At 36.9% G+C, this 12,249-nt stretch overlaps 1 protein-coding gene across 5 annotated transcripts in view; it reads left to right on the top strand.

The window, feature by feature from the left end:
* Nucleotides 1–12,249, top strand: part of fam163ab (family with sequence similarity 163 member Ab) — a 38,096-nt gene that overhangs the window by 21,869 nt on the left and 3,978 nt on the right. For 2 of the 5 annotated variants that reach the window (XM_047375902.1, XM_047375904.1), the window contains exons 2-5: nucleotides 7,635–8,104; nucleotides 9,059–9,124; nucleotides 9,207–9,228; nucleotides 10,907–11,021. In XM_047375902.1, the coding sequence (XP_047231858.1) occupies nucleotides 10,929–11,021 (93 nt within the window). In that variant the 5' untranslated portion in view covers nucleotides 7,635–8,104; nucleotides 9,059–9,124; nucleotides 9,207–9,228; nucleotides 10,907–10,928. Of the gene's footprint in view, nucleotides 1–7,634; nucleotides 8,105–9,058; nucleotides 9,125–9,206; nucleotides 9,250–10,906; nucleotides 11,022–12,249 lie in introns of all 5 variants that reach the window. The other 3 variants (XM_047375906.1, XM_047375905.1, XM_047375903.1) reach the window with 3 other exon arrangements.

Here is a 12,249-nt window from a genome sequence, read left to right as displayed (position 1 = left end):
GAAAATATATTGGTAATACATATAATTCTGTGGGTATAGAATCAATATAATATATTAGAAATTCACCCAAAAAACTGTTACAACTCCTGTTTCCAATAGCGGCGTTCACCCTTACTGATGAGCAAATAACTAAGTGCATTTAAATGAGCAGCACTTGGTTGCTACTTTCTAATAGAAGAAAACAGCAAGGGTGTACTTCGTTTTTTAAGCACAGCTATTCCATTTCGGTTTAATGTTTGCTTAATAAATAACGACAGTTTTTGAATCAGTTGTGTGTTTTTGTATGCATGAGGTAAGCTTTTGAACCACATTCATTACATAATATGCTGATATGTAAAAACCATTGAACTGAAAGAGGGTGTACTTCATTCTGTACCGTGGCAAAAGAGTGATTGTTTAATTCTAAAGCAGTTTATAGAATAAGTGTGAAATCACCCAAGATAAGAGTGAACATTTTCAAGTGTACATTGATTCCCATCCCTTGGAAGTTGAGCAGTAGCATCAGTAGGGTTCTAATGTAATTTGTTCTGCTTAATGTTTAAGCTACTCCCGAAGACAATGATTTAACTCTAATGGGAACACTGGAGCTTAAAAAACCAGCTCTGCTTTCCTCATACTGTCCTTATCATTCTTGCCTCTGCCTTCTTATTTTAGTCATTTGAAAAGCTTGATGTGAATATTAGCTTAGGTGCTATTTGTGGTACAATATTCATTCAAAGGTGAGAGCTCATCAATTTCAATTTGTTTTATGAGCCCGCCATGCTGACCTGCAAAATAGGAGTGGAGTAATTACAGCTGTCTGTCCTCTGCCCTGTGCTGCTGGATTTGCTCACAGCGATGCAGCATTCTGCCAAATGTGAAGAGTAGCTGGCACATTGCGGGGCAGCAGGGGAGGAGCTCAGCGGCTATAATGAAATCCTGTAAACCTCGTAAAACGGGAATGCAAAGCAGCCTGGATGTTTGACGTCAGGTGCTTTTCCTGCCTAGGTTCTTTACAAGAAATCTGTCTGAACCAGACATAAATTAGAAAGCGAATCAATTCAGCTCTTCAGCTTGAAGTCTCAGTGAGGCTGTATCGAGGTTAGAAGTGTTCCCACAAGACTGGATGCAGCAGTTTGCTTGTAGAGATTTAGAGGAATCTTGACAAGCAGATTGTTGCTCTTTCTGATTAAATATTTGATTCACTTTATGTTCCTTTTCAAGGGCGAAAAAGGTCCACAACTTCTCCAGGTTGTTCTCAGGTTTGTAAACAACAGAGTAGGAGAACCAGATGAGTTTGACATCGTTTCATACACATCATTCAGCCAGGAAATACACTGTATTACCCACGAATATGAAATGTTTTGATGAAATGTTAAATGAAAGATTATACTTTCTGATGTCACAGTTTATGAAAGAAATAAAGAAGGAGCTCACCTTTAAACCTTTGTAAAGAAAACCTGCAGGCAGAACCATCTTCAGTGAAGCTGAAGTGCCTGTGCTGTTTGAAATGCAATGTATTCTTACCCCTTGCAATCTTTAGCTTTTTCATACTTCAGTTTGCTTTGGGAGGATTTTATTTGGAAATACCAATACAAAAGAACACATAATTGGGAGTGGAAGAAAATTGTAGTTTTAATTTACTTAATAGAAAATTTTGTGTGCATTTGTATTCAGCCTCTCCCAGTCTGTGCTGTATAAAACCGCCTCTTATTGCATTTACAGTCTTTTAACTTATGGCTAACTCTGTCTTATTCACATTAGATAGGAAGTATCTGTGAGCATCAGTTTTCAAGTCTTGCCACTGATTCTTATTTGAATTTATGCCTGGACTTTGACTTGGCCATTCTGATGCATTAATTTACTTTGATCTAAAAGAGTACTGTTCAAACTCTGTCATCAAGGTCAATGGTTCAATACCCCGTAATGAACATAATGTCATTAGCAGTCTCCTACAGATCTTTATTGTATGCTGAGGAGCTAATTCAGCCATTTAACTTAGTTGCATTAAATACGTAAAACATGCAAGACCCTGACCTTTGAGGTATGGAGCTGATCTCAACCATTTCACTGAAGCTCTGCAGGATTGTTGTCCTGTTGGAAGATGAACCTCCATACAAATCTCAAGTCTTTCGTAGCTGCAAACAGATTTTCCTCTAGAATTGCCCTGCATTTTACTTCACCCATCTTCCAATCAACTCTGTACAGCTTTTCTGTCCCTACTTAGAAAATCATTCCCACAGCATGATCCTGCCACTACCATAGAGATAGTGTGTTTGTTCAGGGCAAACATCAGAGTTACTTTTTTGCCACATATAGCGTTTTGCATGCGGGACAAAAAGTTCAATTTTCTTCCAGGTTTGTTGTGTCAAAATGAGCCGTCCCGTATAATGACTCTTGCAATAGTTGGTGTACAGGATACACAATAATGGAAAGAGAACAGAGCCCTTTGGAGAACCAGTGGATGAAAATGCCTAATATGACAGAACCATTTAGTCGGATAGACAGGGATCTAACCATAAAACGGGTCATCTTATGCCTTTAGTCTTGCCAATGTCTTCTGTTTTTCTTTGGCCTGATGCTGATTTTTCAGGACTTCACAAAATCAGAAGTTTAGAGTTGTATCATGACAAAAAGTGAAAACATTTCAAGAGGATTTAATGCTTCAATTAGGCATCACTACCAAGTTGCTTTATAATATTTTTCACACATGCTTACATATACACAAATGCATATACAGAAAACAAAAGGAGTGCAAATTGTTAACACCTTCTGCACTTAAAGTGTGTGTTTGGATTAGCCCATTAGTGCTATTTGCTTTGTGAATGAGATGCTGGATGGGGGAGACAGCGACTGCAAAAAATGAGCAATACTGGAAATTTGTTATAAAAATACCTCTTGCTCAGCAATGTTACCTATTAGTGGAGTAGAATACTACTGCTATCAAATGTGCATTGATGGAAACGTAAGTATTTTGAAAAAATAAAAAACGTGATATATATTGTGTTTATTTTTGTCTTGGTTAAAATAAAGAAAAAGTGACCTTGGTTTCTTAAAAAAGATTGCACATTGCTGTGTGAGTAAAGGTTGCAGCTACATTTTGACTGAAAATGAGTGTGTGAAAGGGCTGAATCAGGAGCTGCCAGGCTTGAACACAGCACAGTAGCCTGAAGAGCAAATAATGATCTTCAATTTTAAATCTTCAGTCAGTATTTACAGCTGCATTGCATGGTCCATGCTGCAGCAAGAAAAGGACCTGAACGTTTTTCCCACCCTTTCTCATCATATTTCTCCTCATATTCACAAAAACCAACACGTCTCACCACCTGTATTGATCATCTGCCCTCACAAGGCCAACAAGATCACATTGGAGAGCAGTCCTTTTTAAATTGGGTTGACCTAAATGACCCTGAACAAAATCAAGTAATTGAACCAAAAGGTTCTGTCATCAATCTCAGCCTGCTGTGCTGTTGCTGCTGAAAATAGCTTCAAAAGGGAGGAAGAGTAACAACTCCTCAAGGTCCCAAAGATTTATTAATTTGTATTAAGCTGGAATTTATTCACGTTTTGCTTAAATCATTTTTTTGTTTTCAGTACATATTTTGTGGACAGTAACACTTCTTGGGGTAGTTTAAGTATTGAAGCCCATGTTACTGCTATTATTAGGTTTTGAGGCAAAACAAAGTTATGCAATTTGAGCTTATGATCAAGTCAAAACAGAGAACATGGAAATAAAGTCAGACTTTATTAATTCCTTTTATGTGGAATAAGTCATCTTAGTTCGTTAGAGCTGATCTAATCATACAAACAATGAAAATATCTTTTTGTACAATATAATCTTTTTTGTTTGGATTTTAAGATCAGCCACTTGCACTGGGTTCCCTGACATATTTAAGATCTTTTTTTTAATAATGTGTGCATGACAATAAAATCCCATAAATGTGTGTTAAAGAGGAGGAGGCTAACAAGTCAGCTGGGGGGAAAACAAATTGAGTTCACTTGATTTATGTTCCTCTCAAGTGATGCAGCAGCATACTACAACTAATAATAACATTAATAATATTAATAATATGTACTTTTCCATTTAAGGTTACTTCCCATCTTCCGTTTTTAGAAGAAATAAAAAATTGAGGTTTATTTTAAAACTTTAGCCATATCCATATATATATATACAATTCATAACGGTCCACCATGGCATGAATGTTTTGGAGAAACTTCGAGAGGATAAGAATTGATTACTCTTAAAGTTCATTCCCCAGTCACCAGTGCCTTGTATTAAATGATACTAAGTTTGAATAAAATAACGGTTTTAAAACTTTCTGGCATTCTGTTACTGGGGTTTGAAGTTCTCTAAACAAGATGCCAGAGAAAGATACTAAAGGATTGCAGTGTTCTCCTGCTGCAGGTACATTCCTGGTCAAAATCCTCACGCAGGAATAAATGACAAGCATTAACATTTCATGCTGGTGGATCATAACTGGGTTGTATGTGGAGCTTCAAAAGGCTCAAAAAGAGAAAAAAATAGGAGCAAGAGAAACCGAGTGGGAAAATTACTAAAACATTTGCCTTTTTTATCTGAATCCATCTCAACTTTTATCTCCATTTATTGTCTATACCCACTTATCTTTTCCTGTGGTAAGGCTGGTGCCGATCTTCAGTGGTGATTGGGTGAGAGATGGGGTACACCTTGAAGAGGTCGCCAGACTAACACAGAGACACACAGCTGTGCACGCTCACACAAATTACTTACATGTCCTGAAGAGATTGGGACAAACACAAACATTTTCACTCTCAAACCACTCTAGACCGGATTAACAGCTACAATCAATATAAAGCATGTCAATTTAACTATTGTCCAATTAACAAGGTCCTGAAGATGTTCCTTCTTATAGAACCTAAAGAATTGTTTTTTTATCCTGCAAAAGCAGACAAATGTGAGCAATTAAGGCAGCAGGCTTGATGGTACAACCTGTTAGTTGTGCCAATAAACGTGGTTTGGTTTAAAACAGTTATTTCTAAACTTTGGAATTTTTTTCTTCCACTGAACATTTTCTCAAATTTAAGGCTGGATTTTCCCTTTTATGTGTGAGATTAAGCTACTGCGATAAAAAGACACTTTTATTTTAAGGCTTCTTATGCATGTTTACCAGGGGTTCCAATAAGTCTAAAGGTTGCCGTACAATTCCTCAATCACCACCATTTCTTAAACCTATCCAGACCTACACCTCCGTCGTTGTGAGAGATGAACGTCAGCGTGGAAAACTTGCCTCCAGCTAAAATGTTGCAGTTGCATGTTTTCAGAAAAATAATGACTTGTCTAAATCCAATCTAGTGTTGAATGTGCTGAGCCGAGAATGGATTACCACTCCCATTTGTAACTGAGTGGCATTTAGAAATACATTCGTTATTCATTCCATTGAGACACACTTCATTTTAACAACATTCGATAAAATATTCAATTTTTTTATGACTAAGCTACAGAGAGTCTCACAGCGTATTAATAACTGCTGCAGACGAAGTGCATGTTTTATAAATTTGCACGTACTGTGTTACAGACTATGGAAACAAAGTGGTTATGATTATATAAATGTCAATTAATCTGACATTGCATCAATTGTTCTGCAATTAAAGAAGAAAAACAGGCGTTTACTCTCAGTTCTGGCGGCTGCATTTTACCGACGACTGATTTATTTGGGTAAAATGTGTCTGTTTGGATACTATGTGTCTCCACTTTGGGATTCAGTGTGTTTTGGAGGCTTATCAGAGATATGGAGGCCACTCTGCAGTAAATGATCCAGCTTCCTTCTGCTTGGAGTAGCTCATCTGTGTTTGTAAAGCGTGGGTTGATGCAGATAGGCTGTCAAGTGTAGTAAACTCAGATTAATCTAACTGGCAGGTTTGCTTGCGGAGCATCATGTAAGCAGGGAAGCAAGGATGAAAACAAATGTGAGCACAGTGTTGTGTCTGTGTGAGTAAGGGATGATGTAATGACATCAGTGACTCATTTCCCTTCTACCCGAGTCACCATGCCAGCATTAATTGTAAAAAATAGTTCAGCGAGCTGAGGCGGAGACTGCATGAAGTGGAGTAAACTATGGTGACAGAGCGGTACATAACAGCTGCTACGCTGCTTAATCTCTAAAATAAATGAAGATGGTGTCCTTTCTGGCAGCTTTGTGTAGATTTTGCTGACCTGTCTCTTTGTTGACTTGGACAACGTTTTTATCTTATTATGATAAAAAACAAAAAAGAATTACAAAAATAAAATACAATAAAAGCTGCAAACAGTTGCACAGCTGGAAACATTCAACGGTTTGGTGTTCTTTAGAAAAATTATCTTGTAAGCATAAGTATGGCAAATTTGCAAAGTGGTTCAAAGTCCACTACTTCACCTGCAACTGCTGAAAACCTAAAAAGGGGCAGATTGGATGTTTGTGGAGAGGTTTTGTGAAGTTACTTGTTTTATTGGCAGTAAACAATAGTCACAGCAAAGGTAAGACTAATGGCCAGGTTCTTGATATAGTAGTTGCTTGTGTGTAAATATATATGACATAATTTTAGGATACTTTGGTTTTTTAACAAAGTATCCTTGCACTGCACAAAATAAACACAAAGTCCCTGTAATCATGACTGAAGCCAACAATGCAGATAAAGGTCCCCATTAAAGTAACGTGACTGCACAGAGTCCTGACCTCAAACCTCTTTGAACACCTTTGGGATGAATTACAGAGGAGGCTGCAATTCTGGTTTTCTCATCTAACCTTGAACACACTCCTAAACCTTGTAGAAGATGTTTACAGAATAGTGAAAGTTACTATTGCTGGGAATGGTTGGTCCCTTAACAAATGTGACCTTATAGATTAAGAATAGGATGTCATCAAATTTAATGTACATGTCAAAGTAGACAGACAAATACTTTTAGCAATATAGTGTATAAAGTTGGGAAGGAAGATAAATAATGTTTCTAAGAGAAATGTTTATACATACCGTATCATTACAAAGGAAGAAGTTAGAAGTTAGAAGTTGAATTAGTGCAAATATGCACAGTGCTGATTCCTAGCAGAGTAGCTGGGCATGGTGACAGCCTGGGGCTTTGGACCTTTTACAGAGGCTCTTAATAATGTTAGCTGAAATGATAAAGAATCAACTAATGTTTTTAATTATAGATATAAAAACAAATGCAACAGTTTTTTATGGAAAAATTGCATTGAACTTCTTCAACAGAATGAAACTTAAAAGACCAGTAATATTTTATTTTTGATCTGGACTATTTATCCATCTGCTTTTTACACAAGTTGTATGTTTTTCTTTATTTTAAAACCTAAAAATAGAAATTAAATGGTGGTTCTTTAAAAAATGGAAACACATTTCCTATTGTGGATATCTATCAAAAATTACAAGTTGTCTTTTTTCTAAAGGTCATGTATTAATTAATTTGTAGCTCTAAACGAGATATATTGAGCTGCACTGAGGACAATAATGGCTCTTTGGATTGTAAAGGTTGCAGACCCCTAGCCTGGGGGAAGAAACTGTCTCTGGCTCGTTTTTGCAACCAGCGATGTGTAGCTCCGACCTGATGGTAAAAGTCTAAACAGTTTGTGTTCTGGATGTTTGGCGCCTGCAGAGATGCTAGCTGTGTTTTCCTCTGACCTTAGATCTGTACAGGTCCTGGATGGAGTGAACGTCAACACCAATGATCCAGACCTGATTGTTCGTTGCAGTTTGGACCTGTCCTGAGCCAACCCACGTTGCAATGGACGAACACGGGACAAACTGATCCGACCAAGTATTGAGTGCATGTACAGCATACTTTGCAGTGTGCTGGTATTTCTATAGCAAAACTCCTTTTTATTTGTCAGATCTACTATTCCAATTTAAAGAAATACAAAATTTAGTGTTTCCCTTTAGCTGTAAGCCATGATAATCAAATTTACAAAAATAAAAGGTTGAATTACATTACCAAAATAAATTAATGATGATTAACTGATTTTTGTTTTTTTTACCATGAATGACAGGAAGGTCAAAAATGTCTGGACTTTTTTCTATGTCGGTGTGATTGTTGTTATTGTTTTTCTTCCATAAATGCAACATGGTCAAGATACAGAGACAGTTTCAGTGTCTGCAGGTGAGCCGACCAGTACCACTGAAGAAAATAAATTATAATCCACAAACAGACACATAACTCTGTTGACTCAAGTGATAATCATAGATTTTTTGCCTTCTGTTGGTGAGCTATCTAATTAATTAATCTTTTTTTACATTATGGTTCTTCTTTCTCTCTCTGCTCCAAATAACAAACCCGACTTGCACACCAATCTCAGCCAGTTGGACATGCTTTTATCAGCAGTCGATTTCGCTTCCTAGATATTATAGTGATGGAGCTATCAGTAACCCGGATGCATGCAGGCAGCCAGAAGACGATGAGAACATGGGATGCAGCTTATTCTCTGGTTAAAGAAACACTGCAACACTCCTTTCTGTAACCTTCTTGTTTTGCTACCGTAGATTATTTTATACTTTTATATTGCTTTCAGTTATGAGATCGGGGGTGGTTGGGGCAGGGCATCGCCATGGAGTTGAGTGTCGCATGTGCTTGTAGTTTGTTAATATGTCCTATTTACACCCTTTATGTTATGTTATTTTGTATTGTTTTTGCTTTTGAAGATGTATAGTAAATATTTGATTGCAAAAAAAGTAATAGATTTCGCTTCATCTGGACAAACCTCAGACTGCAGACTACAGTAAAAACTCCAATCAGCTGCACCCCTCCTTTCTAAATCACTTTTACTGCAGCTGTCCTGTGGTGATTCATGTGTGTGTTTGGGTGTTTCAGTGAGGCAGAAAGAGAGAAAGAGAAAGAGGCAGACGCAAATGAACTGTATGGATATTTCTAAAATTTGTTCAGCAGATTTTGTTTTCATTTTAATCTACCCTCGTTTTGTTATAGGAATGCTGGCTTGAACAAGGCTTTATCATGTTTGAGAGATCTTTTTCTGTTCGTTTAGTGCCACCTTGTGGATAAAAACAGTTAGTGTAGCTTCAGTTCAAATTCTCATATGCAATTTTTTCCCCTCTTTAGATATGTTCAAACTGAGTTTCCTTTGACTGGAGTTCCAACCACATTACCTCCAAACACTTCCCTGACGTAAGTGTGTCTTACCTATCAACACTACAACAAACTGTACGTGTCGCTCACTTTACATGATACCTTGTTTGTCTGCTTTCAGGTGTTAAGCTGGTTTGCTGAACGTGAGTATTACATTATAACAAGTAGGTATGCCCTGCCAGACAATTTCTCTTTATTAACGAGTTAAATGTTTACATTTTGAATTTACATTTGGAATTTAGAGCTCAATTTTTAAACATACAAATTATGTATAATACATAAATAAAAATAGGTAAGTTCTTTTAGAAGTAAAAAATAAATGTTATCAGCTTAGTTTTTTGGGTAAAGGAGTTGAGATTGTATTGCAGGATTCAGAAGAAAAACTACCTTAATTTTTGTGTTAAGTCTGTTTACTGAAAAATATTGCAAAGCAAACCAAAGTTAAACATATAAGAACTTAAAGGAAGCTTTTTCTCCTACATCAACATTACATCTTAGTTTGTCAAACAGTTCCAGAAAGAGGTTTACATGCACTCATCGTCAGAGTTTTACTAATTGTTGGCTTTTAATACAGCATGCAACTTATATAAATATTAAAAACAAGAATTATGTGCACAAGTTTTAATTTATGCTATACTGTGTTTAATTTTAGCCTTCTGTATCCACAACAAAACCAGTTTAGATGTATTTTTGGGATCAGTATTTTGCTGGAACATCCAATTGACTTCCAAATTTAAACAAACTGAGGTGCAGTTAAAGAATTGGCTTTTTGGCCTCATTCTTGAATCCATCCATCTTGTGCATAGCACTAGTTCCACTGGCAGCAAAGAAGACCCTCAGCATTATACTGCCCCCGCCTTGCTTGACAGTCAGTACAATGTTTTTCGGTTTGTAAACTTAGCCAAACATTTTTGTTTGCTTGGTCCCCAAATAGCTCCAAATGTCATCTGGCCATGGACATTTTCTCCAATAAAAGATGTCTATGTGGACAGCTGCAATTTTGAGTTTACAGAAAATGTGTCAATTTTGTCATTATCTGAACTCTTTCAGTTCAGATTATTGTTAAACTGACGTCACTATGGATACCGGCACTTTTCCCAGCATCTTTCAGGCCATGCTTGGGTTGAGACTTGGTGATTTCTGGGATGTTCTTGAACATCCTAACCAATTTCCTTTCATCTGAGCACAATAGTTTTGGTCAGATGGTTAAAACGTGGACACAGTTGGGGTGGTCCAAAATGACAATGGTCCTAAATACTCATCAAAACGGGTTTTGGAAAAAATAAACAAAGGTTCTGGAATGATTTAACTAAATTCATGTAACACTTATAAAAATATGTGCTAAATTTTCGTTGAAAAGTCAGGTGCCAACAAATTTGCCTGAATTCCACTAAGAGAAGAGGTCTAATATTTAGTCAGAATAATGCCTTAAGCTTGTTTATGACATAGAAAAAAGTAGGGTAAAGGTGGGACCTGCTCCTTTCTGCAAACATTAGTGAGGATATATATTTGAGAAACACACAATATTGACCTTCTGTTGATTTGAGGACATTCACAGTAAATAAAAATTAGTGCACCCGAGTCTGGTTCTTTTTTAAATAATTAAACTGTGTGTTATATAATCATCCTTTTTTGGGGGGAAATGGACCCAGTAAGTCTTTAAAAATGTAACGAATTCATTAGACATTCTTGCCGCTGTGTGTATGTAATTTTCTGACATTTACTGTACATAAATAGTGACCTTTAGTATTTGCTTTAATGCCTTTCTCGGGTGTGTAAACTTCTTTTGTGCCTTTTGATGATGTCTGTGTTTGTGTCCAGAGTTTGATGGAGAGCTGGTCGGATGACAGCTGGAACTGTTGTCATAACTGGAGGAATACTGGCCACAGTGATACTTCTGTGTATCATAGCCGTGCTCTGCTACTGTAGACTCCAGGTACGACGTCTTCTTTGAATTAATGAATTAATAAACTCTTTGCTACAACTGTTTCACTTGAGGGACGACCCAGATATGAGAAACAGTTTAAAGCCCAATAGAGGTTAAAACAATTAAATGAAATTAGAAAGTACTTCCTTTTTTGGAATTTAGCCAGACTTTGTATCTATAGTCATATTCAATAAATCAGAATATTATTAAAAATTCACAGATTTTTAGGTACCTGTAAATAATCATAGATTTATGTCAAATAGCTCACCATGGGGCATTCGGTTCTAATTTTAAAACATATATTTACTTTTTAACCGAGAGAAAAATATTCTTAGATTTTGTAAAGAAATTGTAGTTTAGCACTAATATTGATCTGTAAAGTCAGTAATAAACCAACATATTTTTGGCAGGTGTGTGTGACTAAGGGACAGACAGTAGAGCTGTAAGCAGTAGAGGAAATAAAGGCGTATGAGTTTAAGTATTTAGGGTTAACTATCCATAGCAACAAGCAGTGCAGAAGTTGAGTGAGATAGAGAATGCAGGCATGATGGAGCTCATTGAGATGTACATAGAGTGTACAAACATTCCTACTAATGTTTAAGTAAATGTCGTTTTGCGAGTTGTAGAGGAACTCAGAGGACTGACCTGGGTTTTAAATTTGAATGAGTGCATGTATTACTGTTATGCAACACTAACGTAGCAAAATTATGGCTTGATGGCAAAAAGAGAAATAGGTAAAATGGACAAAGATCTCCATCATGATGCCACAAGGTTAAGCATAGTCCAAAAACTTTTAATAGGTCTGGGCCGCTCAAAATCGATACATACAAGCTCAACTGAAATTTGCAGCTGGCTAAGTCCAATGCCAAGTTCTCAGAGAAATGTGGAACTATTTAGTCGTAAAAACAAGAAGTATGTCGGAGAAGTCAAGATTATGCTCACAAAGCTCTGAACAGTGTACCAGCTGTCAAACACGGTGGTGGTGGTGTCATGAGGCTGAGGGTCTGTTTTGCTGCCAGTGATACTGGTGCGTGATCCCAAGTGAATGGATTAAAGAAGACAAAAGAATGAGTAAAATTTATGAAGGGATCCCTTCAAGCTAGTTTAGGCAGTCAACTCGAGTTGTGTTGCTCTTTTACATGCGATCTTTACATGTCAAATGTACCTCACCAATTTCTGCTGTCTATATAAGCTGCCAGCTTCCTGCATCATTCTGCATGACATGACCCAACTGCTG

This window comes from Girardinichthys multiradiatus, chromosome 9 (genome assembly GCF_021462225.1).
Source record: "Girardinichthys multiradiatus isolate DD_20200921_A chromosome 9, DD_fGirMul_XY1, whole genome shotgun sequence".
In the NCBI taxonomy this organism is placed as follows: Eukaryota; Metazoa; Chordata; class Actinopteri; order Cyprinodontiformes; family Goodeidae; genus Girardinichthys; species Girardinichthys multiradiatus.
The sequence above is the reverse complement of the archived record's forward strand: the minus strand, read 5'-3'. Positions and strand labels throughout refer to the sequence as shown.